This window comes from Saccoglossus kowalevskii, chromosome 6 (assembly GCF_978046115.1).
Source record: "Saccoglossus kowalevskii chromosome 6, keSacKowa6.1, whole genome shotgun sequence".
Lineage (NCBI taxonomy): Eukaryota > Metazoa > Hemichordata > Enteropneusta > Harrimaniidae > Saccoglossus > Saccoglossus kowalevskii.
This window is the reverse complement of record NC_140646.1, coordinates 35,131,566-35,148,557: the sequence shown is the minus strand read 5'-3', so window position 1 is coordinate 35,148,557 and position 16,992 is coordinate 35,131,566. Positions and strand designations below refer to the sequence as shown.

General features: G+C 34.2%; 3 protein-coding genes across 3 annotated transcripts; 1 reads left to right on the top strand and 2 right to left on the bottom strand.

Moving 5' to 3' along the window:
- Positions 1-1,233: 1,233 nt before the first annotated feature.
- LOC100376486 (uncharacterized) lies at positions 1,234-2,531 on the bottom strand. The gene has a single exon (XM_006821651.3). The coding sequence runs from the start codon at positions 2,290-2,292 to the stop codon at positions 1,498-1,500; it is 795 nt and encodes a 264-aa protein (XP_006821714.1). The 5' UTR covers positions 2,293-2,531; the 3' UTR covers positions 1,234-1,497.
- A 362-nt stretch (positions 2,532-2,893) lies between these two features.
- Positions 2,894-6,901, top strand: LOC100376639 (CCAAT/enhancer-binding protein gamma-like). The gene is made up of 2 exons (XM_006821661.3): positions 2,894-3,350; positions 4,723-6,901. The coding sequence occupies exon 2, from the start codon at positions 4,830-4,832 to the stop codon at positions 5,208-5,210; it is 381 nt and encodes a 126-aa protein (XP_006821724.1). The 5' UTR covers positions 2,894-3,350; positions 4,723-4,829; the 3' UTR covers positions 5,211-6,901.
- Positions 6,902-7,492: 591 nt separating this feature from the next.
- On the bottom strand, positions 7,493-16,989 carry LOC102809232 (glycine N-acyltransferase-like protein 3). The gene is made up of 5 exons (XM_006821660.3): positions 16,670-16,989; positions 10,848-10,967; positions 9,456-9,567; positions 9,084-9,198; positions 7,493-8,551 (listed from the first exon to the last, which is right to left on the bottom strand). The coding sequence occupies exons 1-5, from the start codon at positions 16,784-16,786 to the stop codon at positions 8,125-8,127; spliced, it is 891 nt and encodes a 296-aa protein (XP_006821723.1). The 5' UTR covers positions 16,787-16,989; the 3' UTR covers positions 7,493-8,124.
- Between the last annotated feature and the right edge of the window lie 3 nt (positions 16,990-16,992).

Genomic DNA, 16,992 nt, shown 5'->3' with positions numbered 1-16,992 from the left:
AACTATATTTTTTCTTGTTTGTCAATGATGACATGTTTTTAAATGACCATATTGTCAGAACAGTTCATGGTTTAAAATCAGTCAGAACCATTGGTGACTGAAATGACAATTTGTTGTAGCCAAACCTAAAATTAAATCACCAAATGACAAATGTTTAGCGGAAACCCAGTATGAAATCAAGTGCCATTTGGCAGGGGAGTCAATACATTGTATGTAAATGCCATTTCTTCCTTCAGCATTATGCATTACTCAAAGTAATTGTGGTTTGGATACTAACCATGTGACTGGTGATCACAAGACTACGTGTACACAATCATTTTACCATTATTCCCACTTTAAGTGTTGATGCACTGTATACGTGTATCCACAGACAGAGATGGACAAATAATTGAACATAATTTTATAAAACTGAATTTCACTTAGTTTATGGTGTAACATTCATCAACAGCTGGAAGGATCACCATGACAACTGAAAATAGTACAACCAGTGACAAATTCTCAGTTTTAATATTGGGTGATGACAATAAGCTAGTGACCATGACCTGTTTTGACCTTGACTTTGTTTGACCTATCTCACAATGTGCATAGTGTCATCTGGGCAAAGTCCGAAAACAACCGTATGGGTACAGCATGTTTGTCGCATGCTTCACGGTGTATCACATATGGTAGCAAAACTATTCTTTCCACACTCCCAACAGAAAATTTATATACAAATCACTATAGCAACCCATGACCTCAAGTGATGCAACACCATGAAAAACACAATCAGACACTATAATTTGCATATGAATAGAAATGCCTTGAAAGGAAAATGTCCTTTTCAGGGGAAATCCCATGTATTGCAGCATGACTTTACAATTTTTGTCATCTTTAAATTAAACCTAGAATAGTAATTGCATGAAAATTTTGAGTGTTTTTTCCATGGGTGTGTTAGTATATAGTATGCTCCTCCAAGGGCATGTGACCTTGCCATACTTTCTACCAGTTTTTTGTTTCACTTTTCACAACACTAGAACCAACCCACCCACCCACCTACACAGCAGCCTAACTTGTGCTACAAGTGCTGGTTTGAACAATACTGACATAAAAGCACACATTCCTTCACCACCAAGAACTTTGAGCCAGGCATTCTAAACTGTGCATTGTAAATGCAAGCTTTGAGACTACATGGAGCAATGTTCTGATGTTGAACGAACACACACAACACACATTCAAAGACTGCTAAAAACAAGGTTATACCATTATGACTGATAATTTAATATCACACCATGATACTGAATATACAATGTTTCTAACCTAACATCACTAGCTTTAAAAAACAATAGATACTTAAAAACTGCTCTAGATATAACATGTCTATATTGAAAATAAACTGTGTTCTGACATGATAATAAATGTGGTTGCCAGGGACACAATTTTAATACATAATTTGAAATGCATGATCTCATTATCTCCGTTAATCCAACAAGGGTAAAATTACGACTGCTACAGAGGTTACTACATTGAGTCTGACCCACTGAGGACAGGAGGGGTAACTCCAACATTAGTGAAAAGTGATTTCAGAACTGTCAGTTCTTTCGTCAAAAGTTCAACCTTCTTCTGTAGTTTATCGTTTTCGTCTTGCAGTTGTGAAACTTTGTTTTGGACTTCTTTCTGCTTGACCTTGCTCTTTTCACGTGATCTCCTAACTGCAACGTTGTTCTTCTCGCGACGATGTCTGTACTCTTCGCTGTTCTTGTCGATCGTACGCTTTCCCTTGAGAGATTTGCTAGCTGGGGCGGACTTCAGACGATTTCGAGTTTCAGGTGTGGAGGTTGAGTAGGTGTGTTGACACACAGATGGAGAACTGGCGTCCTTTTCTGTCTTGATCGTGACGACGATTTTCTCCGGCTCTTGTGCCTCGGTCTTGACGCTTGTCGGCGGTGCTCTGTTTTCGCCAATCTGAGACATGTATTCGGTATCTTCCTTTGACGTTTTGGACTCAATCTGATTTACTTCTATGAGCTCTGGAAGCGTGCTGTCGGTTGGTGTCGGGGTTATTGTCAAAGCCGGGTTGCACGAAGCGGGTAGAAAATCTAATTCATTGTAGATGTCGTCGTTCTTCACCGTAGTCGATGGCGAGTTGGCGGCAGCGGTGCCTTGAAGGTATAAACTGAAATCGATCGAGCCCTCGTTGCGATAGATGTCGCTGTAATCTGCCAATACCGTTTCGTCGAAGAGAAACACGGAATTATTACTCTTTGGTTTGGTGTCGTCCACCTCAGAATCGTAAAAGTTCGCCGGAGAATCCATTGCTGCTTTTACGTTCGACTGGCATGGTGAGAGTTCGTCGTGGAATTTGAAGCCGGAGATTTCCGTGATTTCGCCGAAATCAAAGCCTAGTTCACTTAGCGGAGTTATCTTGACGGTTTGGTTGTGCAACTTCGGATAATAATGTTCTTCCACGGCTATTTTACCGTGTACTGTCGGTCGATTTCACCGAGAAATTTTCGTACCAGTTCACTTATGTCGATGAATGTACGAAATGCTACGTCACGCCAAACGTGGGCTTACGTAGCAATATCTTTTTACTTTAGTTACTGAATTATCAATACGCATAAAAGGTCCATTATTCAGACATATGCAAATCGTTTCCTTGATTTTCGACTTACATTTTTCAGCAACTGACAATAATATTTTTTTCAAAATAAGTAAATACGTTATTATGTTATTCGTGGGGGCCACTGTAATTATATTTAGGGACTTAATTAGTGTGCGTAAACACCTTGCGGCTCAATGAGATGTGATGCGGGAAAACGTGACATCCTAAAAATAGTACATGATATCATCTAAGGGCAATGTGATTGGATTGCTCTACTAGAACATGTGGTAGCAAGTTACTATAGTAGAGCCTCGTTCTCGTTGAGGATTGCGCAATGCTGTTGAAAACCCGTGAAATTGTTTAAAATTCTCAGAAAAAAGTGTACTAAAATCAACAATATTGTATCTTCGAATCAATCTTGGTACGAAAACGCTTTAAATACTTGTAATTGGGACCTTGTAAGTTCTAAACCTGAGTTAAATGTCGTCTGTCACCCCCAAAAATAGTAGCCAATCGAAGACTGTCTTTCACACTGCTCGACACTGACTGGACTCGCACATTCGATTCTCTTCGCGCCTTGTGATTGGTAGAATTCACTCGCAATGGCAGCCGACATTGCATCATTTGCGTCGTCGTAGTGAAACCTTTGATAGACAAAAAAAAAGAGTAAAACGCAGTTTTCAAACTACAGTTCATCAACGTAATTGAACATTTTTGATTTTGCTGTTATCGCTCGCGTACACTGACTCTTGTTCTGGCACATAATTAGGTGAGTCTGTTTTGGAATTTACAAAAAAGGTCTAGTTTGAAAAAATAGGTCACGCCTTTCGATCGGGTTGATCATAGTAGTATAAAAACCGTCTGCTTGTGTGCACCTTAAATTATTCTCCAACCTGATATTGTTCACAAATTACATTGTTGTATATCATGATGATTATATTCGGCTTTCAGGTTGTTTTTTTAAACTTATTTCAACAAAACATGTCAAACCGAGAACTGATCAAAATTCAGTCGTTGGTGTTGGCGGTGCTTTAGGGGGGGTGTGACGTTACCGACTAGATGGTTTAACGAAACACGTAGTTTGGGGGACTGTGTTTGACAGATTTTAACAACAGTGTATTTTATAATGTTCGTTTTATTTTATTCTCGAACGGTGGACAGAATTTAAATTGAGTTTGGAAAGACATCTAGTATTTTTTATGGCATGCAATTTCGCACGACAATTACGTCATTGTTATTGTAACTGAACGTACACGTGTAAACCAAGGAAAGCCTGCCAGTCGATACTGAATTGGGTGTTTTTTTATATCACTGGTGTGCAACAGTACAAACTGGAAACTGCAGTTGAATATTCTGTATATTTCTGTACTCAACACAGTGCTTCAAATACAGGCTGTTTGGGTAAAATTTGGGAAAGAGTACTCTCTTTCCAATTAGTAGAAGCGATTACCTATTATCATACAACCCCCCCCCCCCCCCCCCAACAACAACAACAATTCTACAAACTGTCGCCCAGAAGCCAGTTTGATTAAGTTTTTCATAAGTTGAATAGATATTATGTCGTCCCCCAGAAATGTTTACACAGGTCTGTAGGGATACCAAATTCATATAAATTGTATTTCATTTAATTTTGTTATGTGTGTATGAACGTAAAATATGATTTCTATCAATTTAGGAAATTTACCACTTTTTACTACCAGAAACCATAGTTATTCAATTTAAATAAGTGGGTGGTCACATACACCACATCACATTCAAATATGATTGAAGGCAGGGACACATTAAGAATGTTAAGTTCTTAAACCAATCACAATTGCATAATGAAAGGTGAGAATATATATGTAATGATATCCATAAATGTGTTTATAAACTAGGTAAAAGTTTCTGCCGTGCATTGTATGCTACTGTAACATAGACATAAGAAACAAAAAGTTTTCTAATTTGTAATCCTTGATTGTTGACATGTTTTTAAATGCTGGCCATTTTCTCAGAATAATTCATGCTTGTAATTACCATTAGTGGCGATCAAAAATACGTAAATTCTTGTAGGCAAATAAGTAATTCATCAACAAATTGATGGAAGCCCATCCTCTGCTATAATATACTGTATTCTGTTGTTAAATTGTTTTTTTTTTTTTTAGTTCTAGGCCACCATTTGATAACAGAATTGGACTGACCCAAATTTCTTCTCAGTATTTTGAGCATAAAGCAGTGTATTATTGCAGTGATTGTGGTTTATTAACTTGTAATGGCTCCTGACAGCACAAAGTCACCACATCAGGCATCCAAGACCAAGAAAAATAAACCTACCAAGGAAAGTGAGGAATACAAGAAGCGTCGTGCACGAAACAACATTGCCGTGAGAAAAAGTCGTACAAAGACGAAAATGAGGACATTAGACACTTTAAAAAAAGTGAATGAATTGAAGGCGGAAAATGAACAATTGGAAGTGAAGGTAAAACTTCTGTCGAAGGAATTAAGTCTTCTCAAGGATCTTTTCCTAGCACATGCTGGGCATATGCCAGATACTAGTGGTTCCAACTCAAACTGCACTGCCATTGATGGAGGGACTAGTTGTTGTGCAATAACAAATGACGCAGGGAATGCCACTATAAAAGCTGAAGCTTAGTGAGCCTAGACCTACCATTTATTTTCAAAAGAAATCAAGATTTATGTATATTATTGTAGTGGTATTATGTTATTTGGTGCAACCCCTTTGCCAGTATCATCTACAAACTTCAAGGAAAAAAACAAATTTAAGATATGTTGAAGGAGATGGTGTCTTCCTGTAAATAAATTTTATAAATTGAAGGAATTATGTTGCCAAGGACACTTTCATTTGATGTGGGTTCATTCAAACTCTGTATATTTATTTGATCCATTCAGACCTGTAGAGCAACCCCAGGCTCTGCTAATTTCACCAGTAGGTACCAAATGTAGACAAAGAGATGAGTGTACAATTTTCATCCCATTGAATTCCACTATTTGAAATTACATATTTCTGTGAGGCCGGCATTATAATTAAACTTGTTTGATCAGAAGCAACAGAAGATAATTGCCAGTAACTTTGGACAGGTTCCATTATGAAAAACAGAAATGAGCATGGTTATAAATATAATGTGATTCTATTTGCCATCATGCAGTAATTATGTGAATACACATGTAAGCGCTCACTATTTTTAAAAATATGCATTTCTCTTGGGATCTTGAGCATTGAACCTTACCTCTTTACCTACCTTTTTAAGTATATTACATGTACAGAGATTTCAGGAATTTTGAAAACATTTCTAAAATATTTTTATGTTAGTGTTATTTACCACATGATTTTTTTGTCACTGCAATGTGAGCTTAAAATTGCATAATAAACACATGCTGCAAAATAAATCAGACATGGAAATTGAATGTGATGCCAAATATGTGGTTATTAAGCAATGTCTTATTTTGGGTGATTTCATTCTGTAGCAACGATAAATACCATGAGGGGTTGCAGCAATGTACACATTAGTTAAGACTGCATTTATAGTTCTAATTTACAACATGAACTTAAAAGTATTTTTTTAATATAAACATTTGAGAGAGTGTTGCTACTAGTATGTTTTTGCTGTCATAGCCTGAGGGATGTGTAATGCTTAAAGAGTTTTGTTCCCAGGTATCTTCAGAGTTAGAACATTAATTTATGTTCATAAAGAAAAAAGAACCAATTTTTTTCTGTACCATTAATGCCAGAAATAAAATTTCATTTAAAGAAGAAAAATTGAAACCTGTTCATCTTAATTTTGCCTACATTTTGCAATTTTTAGCTGTTCTATAGATATCTCAAGAACCGATTAGATTTCAATGAAAATAGATGCTCTAGGATAACCATGGATCAATAATCACAGATGCACTATCAAGTTATTACTTTTGTTATATTTCTAGAGTTTTCAGTTAGTGTTATTAAACTTGCACACTCTGGATGACATTGTGCTTCTCAAAGAGCAGAGCTATTACAATATTAGCTTAAAGGCTTCTGGTTTTATTAGGCTTGTCTTTTGTAAATATGGCAGAAGTGTGTCTAAGATCAAAATAGTAATATTTTAAATAATCCAGCATACAATTTTTGGTATATTTGTGTTTCGGCACATGAATTCTTTGTTCGTGTAAATATTAGTGTTTGCTGCTTCTACAAATGGTACAAATGCACATCACGACCCGTGATTGGCAGGCAGTGCTGTAATATTAGCTTATGTGAGTGGGGTGACTTCATCTCAATCACGTAGATAATGATCTCAAACTTGCAGTTATGAGATACAAAACAATGAATAAATAATCTCAATTTCAGGACTAGTTTTAGTGAATAGTTTTGTACTTGGAACCAGAAGAGGAGTGGAGCTGCATCTGCTCAATAATTGGTTATTACCATTAATTAAACCTATCTGGGCTAAGAAAAAGACTCCCTAATGTGGTAGACTGCCCTCAATGGCGAAGTCACCAGCTGCACCCCAGGTAGTGAAAATAGAATAAAGTTTTTTTTTGCCTTTTTACAACTCAATACTTGCACACTCAGGAAACAGCCAGAAGAAGTCAGCCTACACTACAGTGACATTGATAGGCTGAGTTGGGAGTGGATAGCACTTAATGGACTATCCATGGGTGCTACCCATCATACAGATCTGCTGATGATTCTAGAAAAACATTATTCTTGCCAAATAAACCGCATTTAATGCGAGTGTAACCTGCATATGGGCAGATTGTGGTTGTTCCTTGCATCCTGCATACAATCGCACACATTTTATGATAGACAATATTTTTGTAAAACATATTAACTTATTAGTTTTGCAATCGTCAGTGAATTGCGCCATCACCAATAATCACTGGATGAAAAAGAATGTTGGTGCCATCAGCACAAAAGTCGCCCTTAGACAGTGATGATTTGATTGGTTGAGGCATTTTTCTTATTATTTATTTTACTATCAATGTAACATCAATGTATTTTAGGCTACATATATGGACTTCAATCACAATATTCAAGAAATGATAAAAACAATGATGGAAAACAAACTACAGTTGTGAACCCTGGATAACTTTGCATAATGTTAAACCGTGAAAGGATAAAGGCAGCAAGACTGAATTTTAAATTCTGATGAAGAAAATATTTGATTACATTTTGCTTAGGTACATTGTTGTTAAACATACCATTACGTACTTGGTACATAAATGCTCTGAACTAATGCGCGGATTTGATTAGTATTATCTAATTTGCATAAGACTTGGTCAGTTTTTGGCTTTGCCACTGATATCTCAGGTACTAATCACATTTCAATGAAACTTGCTACATAGATGTCATAGGACAATGCACAGATCTGATAGTTTTCAGGTTAATATCCATAGATATTAATCATCTATTTGCATAATTAATCAATTTTTAGCTTTCACATTGATATCTCAAGTACTAATCATCACATTTGATTGAAACTTATTAAAATCAGTTTCATGTAAATATATATGTATTTTGTAATGATCTCTGTTTGGCCACATAGGAATATTTCATATTGCCTAATTTCTCACCAAATAATTTCTTTCCCATGTGGAGCGAAACCTATAAATGCTTGCCTGACGTCACTCTTGAGAAAGCCAACACTTTCCAACAGTCTTTCTGACACACCTTTCTCTGAATGGTCTTCCACATGGGCCCACGGTGTCTGACCTGCTGTCAGCATTTTTTTTGTCAAGTCCGCTACTACGATCTTTGCATAACCCTTGCGTCGATGATTTTCCAATGTGTGCACAAATCCAATTCCACCATAGAAACCTTCAAGAGCCCATGCTACGAGTTCACCTTCATTGGTGAAAAGTCCACTGGTTAGGTTTGTTTGAATGATATGTTCAATCTCAGACAACATCCAGTCACGTCCAAATTTCCAGTTTTTCAGAACGATCCTCGCTTCAGCCACTGTCAATGGAGAAAGGAGAGTTCCATTCGGAGTAGCCCTGAAATAAAAGTCAACGTTACTACACTACGACTTGGTGGTGAACTCTGATTCATATATTGATGTAATTTTGGTAGTCTCTTATTCAAATGTCTTAACAGGCAGCTTGTTGTCTGATATACTTCACTGTTTTAGATGCATATAATGAGAAAAGATTATCAAATCAGTATACTGTAAAATACTTATTTTCGTTTGGAATTAATTCAGTGAAAATAAAATCCAGCGAATATATACCTGTTTTCCTATATTTTACATTCAACTTGTCAAAAACCAGTGAAAATAAATTCCATACAAAACACCCAAAAAGTCTTTTCAGCCAAAATTAATTTCAGCCAAAATAAAGTATTTTACAGTAGCCATTTTCAAGATCACAAAAACAGTTATTAATCTGATCAGGAATAAATCAAATCTATCTGATTGGTCCACCCACATATATGATTAAATCATATATAATATGACATATGTGCATGAACAGAGTGAATAATTACCTATCAAACTGTCAGTGCGTGATTTTCAAAGTACAACTTACTTACCAATTCAATCTGTCAGTATTTGTATGTAAATGAATGTTGGCACAAAATTCCAACTTGAGTTTTCCTGATTGAGGTGCGATTTCTTGCAAGTCTGGTAACAAAGCATCATCAATTCCTGTTGATAAAATTAAAACACAATCATGTTTGGAGCTACTCAAATGAAAAAGTAAAGAACCTGAATGATTTCCTTGAATAATTTACTTCTCTGTTTCCTACCAATTTCTACCAACAATCTAAAACCACATGATGTTCAAAAAGCATGTTTTAGACGAGTTAGACAAAATAAGTATATACATTTTAGAATAATCCTATGGTGAATCATAATAAACACAATTAGGGCACACAAGTAATTAATTAACATGCCAAACTTACCATCAAAGAACACTGTGTTTCCCCAGTCAATAACAGTACTATTAAGTAAAATTTCCTTTAGTTTCTCTGAGCATGTTGAATGAAGATAAATATCGGTATCACTTAGGGTAATCTGAAAAATACCAGTATTTACGCTTTAAGTTAGTTTGAGGTGAATTTGAATTACAATCAAACTGCACATGTATATGCAATCCATTACTAGAAAGAACTTTCTATTATAATGGAAAATATTTATCACACTGGAAAATGCAATTAAAGTGCGGTGGTCGTTGCGCCGCACATGTGTGACATTTCTGTTGACAAACATTGTTTTTCCCACAATACAATGTGCATAAATTTTGACCCAGGCGGTACATGTACGAATTGTCTTGATGCTTTTCAATCACCAAAGAAATTACATAGTTAAAACTTAGTAACATCCAAGTTTGTACTCGTTGGTCTGCGTAACAGTCAAGATCACCATCTTTGTTCATATGAGACTCGTATGGTAACCACCGCCCTTTAAATGTAAATGTTTTGAATTGTTTTAACAATATCAGTATTCAAATTATTTATAATATATGACCAAGAACAATTTTGAGATATGAAATAATAATTTCACCATAGAAATCAATGCACAAATGCTAACGTAAATTCTAACCATTTTCCATAAAATTTTTGATTTTTCTTCCCTAATTGATCCCAATTGTTTTTTTAATAATAATGATAATACCGTGGAAAAGACATTATTTTTAATTTGATTTAAACTCTTTAATGTGGAACCTCTTACCAAGATAAAGCATAACTACCGGGGTACATAAATTCTAAAAACACATGGAATTGACAAGTAAATATAACTCTCTTGAACTAAGATGAATTGTATAACATTGTTATTAAAGTCAGATTATTTGTTTGTTTGATGTCAATTGGTGTGAGGGTCTCCCATCAAATTCATGAGAAAACAGCCATCCCACATTTCCCTCCCTGCCCCCCCCCCTTTTCGGAGGGAAATGAAATGACCATAGAGTTGGTCAGAAAAATTTGATTCTCACCTAATACAAGAGAGCCTCAACTAATGAAAAGAACCTATCTTACACTTATCTCAGAAAAGAACCATAAGACATTGCAATGCACACATCCAAATTTCAATAATAAATCACCAGGGACACAGTTCACTGAATTTATTTCCAGTTAGAAGCTGCTTGTTTGCATCAATGCAGCGAAATTGATCATAACGGGATTGTAAATCAAGTCATCAAAATCAAATTCAGTCTAAGGTGGCTTTTTTCCTTTGTTTTGTTTGTGTGCATTTGTGTTTGTTTTGGTGTTTTTTGTTATTTAATTAAATGAAAAAAAATAAAAATAAATAAATTTAAATACTGGTAAAATAATTTTGGTAAATGCTATACCTACATATGGCCCAATGTGTTTACGATTCAAACATATGACAACACTCAAATGTGACCATGAGTCAACGTACACCTCAGTTTTCCAATCTGGAGACTTCACATTGGATGTCAAATGGCCAATGACCTGTCGAGAACAACAAAAAAACACAACAAATGTTTTATATAAATACCTTCATATATACAGAAGTCAGTGTTCTCCCCAAAGAGGGTAACAGGGGTGCAGCACCCCCTTGTGATTTATATGTGCCACTTTGAACGAATTGCATTACGACTATTAATAACTGAATAAATAAATATCACCGCCACACAGCGTAAGTTATGTAGTCAAAAATGCTAATTTGTATATTGTATAATATTCAAATTAGCCAATCTGCATAAGCCGTGGTTGTTTTCTAAATATCACATACTTGAGTTAGCATGTGTAATATACTGTAAAAACATTTATATTCACTGACATTTAATTTCACTATTTTGATGTTTTGAGCATATTAACTGTGTTTTAATTTCATGAATTTGTCAAGGACACGACGAGTTTCAATGTTATTTTACATGATCACGTACCCGGTAGTTTTAATTTAGCCTAATTTTACTTATCAGCAGAAATGGTGAAATTAAAACCCAGTTAATAATTAATGCATTTACAGTACTTGAGATGGTTCTTGCTATCTAATTATTATTGTGCAAAGTGATAACAAATAAAACAATTAAATAATTGCCCAACTTTTGAGCATAAAGGAAAAGCTTGACTGACCAATTAAAATGCGGATACCATTCCTAGTTACCAACCTCGTTTTGTTTAGTATACCCTCAGGATACTTCAGGTGGGAACCAGGGATGTGTTCAATGCGGAAAATATTTTCGAGCGGTTTTCCTTGTAAGTTTTTTTGTGGCTGATATGTAGTGATACCTAAAAGCACTATGAGGTAACTTGCCAATGTAACATAAAAGGTGGAAAAATTCTAAAACATTTTGTGCTAGTGAATATACACACCCCAGCCAAGTTCAATAAATATGTCATCACACCTTAAATCTCAATGATGTGTTGGGTTAATTACATACAGATATGCATGATTTGATGTGTTAAAATAGTTTAGTTCACACATCTGATTAAATAAGATCATAATTTTGGCTTGCTTTATTTATTTATTTATTTATCCATTTATTTTTTTATTGCATAATGATATATGTGTTTACAATGTACTAAATAATAATAAAACAATCAGAAAATAATAAAAAAAAATATTACAAATACAAGTAGAATGAAGCATATACAATATATCAGATTTTATACACATTTTAAAGGCATTCAATTATGTAATTAAATATTTGCTCTTGATTTTTATTTGCATTATAACTCATATGACCATGATTTAACTAATTTATACTACCGGTACAACTCGAATGAATTGGGGAGGTTCAACCAATCAAATTGTCTTATGAATATATATAGGTTAATTTGTAATTTGTCGTTGCTTTGATACACCATGCTATAACCAGGTTACAGCAAATGTCAGTAACCATGAGAATTCTAGAATGCGCATTTGTCAATTAAAGGCAGCCATGGTACAAGTATTAAATATAAACTGACTGGATATTTTGTGTTCTGTGGCCGTTTAATCTGCTCAATTAAGCCACAAATATTATTAAAATATTCAACGAAAAACTAGCCAAATCTAGATGTTTTGTTGAAATGTTTTTGAATGTAAAACAGTGTTTATGCTTTCTGGTAACAATATCTTGCCCAGCTTAGTCCCTGATTAGAAATTGTTTGTATTTAGGTTCTTATGTTACAAAGAATATATTTTACTTTTTGTAATAATTTTTCAATTTAAATAGGCAAGTGTTGCAAGTGTTCTTGCTATAACTCTAATCCTAACCCTGCCCCTCCAGTACCCCTCCTCCATTTTGTAGTATTCTACTTCTGTATTATCGTGACCTTTGACCTAGTCTTGTCTTGTAATTAATTATGCAAGCATGCTCAGTAGCACCTAGCAACCAGGGTTCAGTCATCAGTTGGTTAAATAAACAAACCAGTCCTTTCCCTCAGATAAACTGTCTCATAATTATTACACATTTCAATTGTCATTCTTTGGGTCACTTATTATTATTTGGAGGGACACATTGGAGCTGCAGTTTTAGGGTTAGGGTTCAGGTTAGGGGTGAGGGGCCATAAAGAACCCTTTCCTCCAAGTAATCTATGTAAAAAAATGATTATGTGTATTGAGATGAATGAACATAAACTTGAAGGTTACCTGAGGCTGAGGAGATACTAATGCAGCCACCTATGACGGCAACATCAGACTACAGAGGGCGTGTTTTATAAGTTCAATCCAGGGAGCTGTACTTGGTTCAATCATGGAGGTAGAAAAAGAGATCTCTTTTCTACCTCCATGGTTCAATCGAACTCTCTGTCCCCTGCGCGACGGTGGCGTCTATTAATGCTAATACATTTGTAACTGCTCAATGTTGTACCGACATTAAATGTTGACGACATTTCGGTTATTCCTTTAAAAAACTGATTCATATTCAAGTTTTCATTGGTACGTTCCAAATAAAAATTCTATCTATCTATCTATTTAAACACCCTGCACTACTTGCCCGGGTTCTCCAGATTGGCTTTAGGAAAAATATGGATATAAATTCTAAATCTAGTGTAAATAAATTTGGCAGAAAATTAATCGATATGTGCATGGAGTGTAATTTAATCATACTCAATGGTCGCACAATTGGAGACTCTGTTGGCAAATATACATGTTACACACCAAATGGTTGCAGCGCTATTGACTTTGGGATTATTTCAAAACATTTTTATAACTCTGTACAATACTTCAAAGTATATGAGCTATCTAATATTTCGGATCACTGCCCTATCTCTTTGTCTTTAGCCATAAACCAAATCATCTATAATGCCCTGAAAAAAAATAATAACAAAAATAAATTGGATCCATTACCAGCAAAATATATTTGGGATGTGGATACAAAAAATAAATTCTTGGCCTCTCTGCATTACAGTGAAAAAAATGAAATTACGGAATTTCTCCTAAAACAATATAACAATGATTCAGAAACAGGTTCTTCAGATTTTGAAAAAATCATATTATCTCTCACAGACCAAAATGTTAAAAAAATCACTCCAAAGTGTTTTAAAAAGAAAAACAAAACAATACTAAAAAAGAAAAAATGGTTTGATAATGATTGCTGGTTGCTTCGCGTAGAATTAAAAAATATTTCAAAATTACTGCAGAAACATCCACTAGACCCGATTATTCGTGGTAGATACTTCAAAACAAAAAAGCAATTCAAAAATTTAGTCAGGAAAAAGAAACATGCCCTAAAACAGTTAAAACTGAATGAGCTTGAAAAATCAAAAAGTGATACATCTAAATTTTGGAAAATACTGAATGATTTAAACAATGACAGTATAACACATTCAGATAATGAACCTATTTCACCTGGGGACTGGTTAATTTACTTTAAAAAACTGTTAAATAAAAACAACACTGTTCACTCTAATATGAAAACACATCTAGAAACTTTAGAGAAAAGTGTGGACGCAGTCAATACAGAATCTTTGAATGGTCCTATTCAAAAAAATGAAATTAAAAAAGCAATTAGCCAATTAAAAAATAATAAGTCATCAGCAGAAGACAAAATCAGTAATGAGGTTTTTAAATGTGGTGGTTATTACCTGTCAGACGCACTACAAAAACTTTTTAACATAGTGTTCATGTCTGGCAAATTCCCCGATTCTTGGAATACTAGTCTTATTGTACCCTTGCACAAATCTGGATCAAAATTGAATCCTTCTAATTACAGGGGAATAGCAATTTCAAGTTGTTTAGGTAAATTATTTAATAGTATTTTAAACACAAGACTAGTTTCATATCTAGAAAAAAATAATATCCTCTCTAATAAACAATTTGGATTCAGGAAAGACTGTCGGACAACAGACAATCTGTTTATCCTGAAAACTATTATTAATAAATACCTCCATCAGGACAAGGAGATCATCCATCAGGCAAATGATAAAAATAAATTGAAAACATCAAATAAAATTTATGCCTGCTTTGTAGACCTCAAAAAAGCCTTTGATAGTGTTTGGCATGAAGGTCTTTTTTATAAATTGTTGAAAAATGGTGTAAACGGTAATATGTACAAAATTATAAAAGATATGTATGGTGATGTGAAATATAAGGTAAAAACAAGAAATGGTTTAACAGAATCATTTTGTTCAAATATCGGAGTAAAACAAGGATGCAACCTTAGCCCAAGTCTGTTTAATTTATTTATTAATGACCTGCCTGATATTTTTGATAATGATCATTGTGACCCTACACTGTTACACAACACACCCATTAATTGCCTTCTTTATGCAGATGATATTGTGATTCTTTCACAATCCAAAAGGGGATTACAAAACTGTTTGGATAAACTATCAGCCTACACATCAAAATGGCAGTTGTCTGTCAACACAGATAAAACAAAAATAATGATATTCAATAAGTGTAACAGACTCCTTAACAAGGAAATATTCTTTTATGAAGGAAAAGAAATCAATATAGTTAAAGATTTCAATTATCTTGGCTTAACTATGAGTCCAAATGGTAAATTTAAAGATGCAATGAAAAACCTAAAAAGAAAAGGAATAAAAGCCTTATTCTCATTAAAGACCAAAATTGGATCTGGTAATCTGGACATGTCCATACTACTGTCACTATTTGATAAACTTATCAGACCAGTTATTGTGTATGGGAGTGACATTTGGGGAGAAGAAAGCTCTACAAAATCAATTGTAGAGGATGTTCAGCTTACATACTATCGGTACATTCTTGGTATCTCAAAAAATACACCAATCATGGCAATATATAGTGAATTGGGAAAATTACCTCTTGACTCTTTTATTAAGAAACAAATGATAAAATATGCCAATCGTATTGCAAATTCCACAAATACTCTACTTCAAGAAGCATACTATGTCAATAAAATTATTAAAAGTAAATGGTTTAAAAAACTTGATCTGATATTAAATAATATTAACCATTCTTATCTTTTAAATGAAACAAATATTATCTCATTATCAAAATTAAAAACAATTGATGAGAAATTAAAAGAAGAGTTTACAACTGAGTGGAAAAATGAAATAAATAATGACAATAGGAAAAAATCAAATTCTAAAAATAAACTAAGAACCTACAAACTTTTTAAAACCAAAATAGAACAAGAAAACTACTTAACAATTATGAAAAACAGTGAACTTCGCAAATCCTTAACAAAATTTAGACTTGGCAACCACTGTCTGAAAATTGAAACAGGCCGGCATACAGGATTGGATTTTAAAGACAGAGTCTGCAATATGTGCGACAATGACCATGTTGAAGATGAACAACATTTTGTCATAAATTGTCCTCATTACAATGAAATAAGATTAAAACTTTACATTGTAGCTAATAAACGTATACCAAATTTTGACAAATTTAGTAATGAAAATAAATTCATATCATTACTAAGTGACGAGAAAATGTCTATTCCTTTAGCGCAATATTTAAAAAACTGTTTTAATACAAGACAGCAGCACCTACATAAACTAAGCCAGTAATACATTCCTTGTATTCAACTTATTATCTTTTTTTTTTTTTTTTTTTTTTTTTTTTTTTATGCCTTTTTGTTCCCTTACTCTTTATGTGGTTATTTTTCTTTTACTAATATCTAATTTGTAACCCTTTTCATCCCCTCCGGGGGATGTTGTGTGTTAATAAATAAATAAATAAACTTGAACCCTAAACCCCGAATAGACAGTTTACTTCGTGATTCAAGATGTAAACTAACCTTTAGTGAGTGAGGTTGTTGAGTTCTAAGGTGTTTCACCAATTTAGGATAGTCACTTGCTGACACTGGGACCAACACCTCTAACCCACCATGCTGTGAAAGAGTTGGAGCAGACATCGGCAGTAATATACAAAGCTCAGCAAGATACACACGTGTTAGCAGTCCGAATTAGCATGTAAGTTTGATGGTACGCCTGTGTGAGCATACAGTTGCTGTTTAAATGTGTGAGCATGCAGTTGCCGGTGTTTAAGCAGCGAATACCAGCGATCATGGGTAATCAACAGACAATTACACGACAAGAGATAGAAATTGCTAACTTTGCT

Excerpts from the sequence above, each read along its gene's own strand:
- LOC100376639 (XM_006821661.3), top strand. The coding sequence starts at position 4,830 with ATGGCTCCTGACAGCACAAAGTCACCACATCAGGCATCCAAGACCAAG.
- LOC102809232 (XM_006821660.3), bottom strand. The coding sequence starts at position 16,786 with ATGTCTGCTCCAACTCTTTCACAGCATGGTGGGTTAGAGGTGTTGGTC. Across the intron at positions 9,568-10,847 it reads GTAAACACATTGGGCCATAT|ATTACCCTAAGTGATACCGA; the intron begins GTAGGTATAGCA and ends GGTATTTTTCAG. Across the intron at positions 9,199-9,455 it reads AAACACAGTGTTCTTTGATG|GAATTGATGATGCTTTGTTA; the intron begins GTAAGTTTGGCA and ends TTTTATCAACAG.
- LOC100376486 (XM_006821651.3), bottom strand. The coding sequence starts at position 2,292 with ATGGATTCTCCGGCGAACTTTTACGATTCTGAGGTGGACGACACCAAA.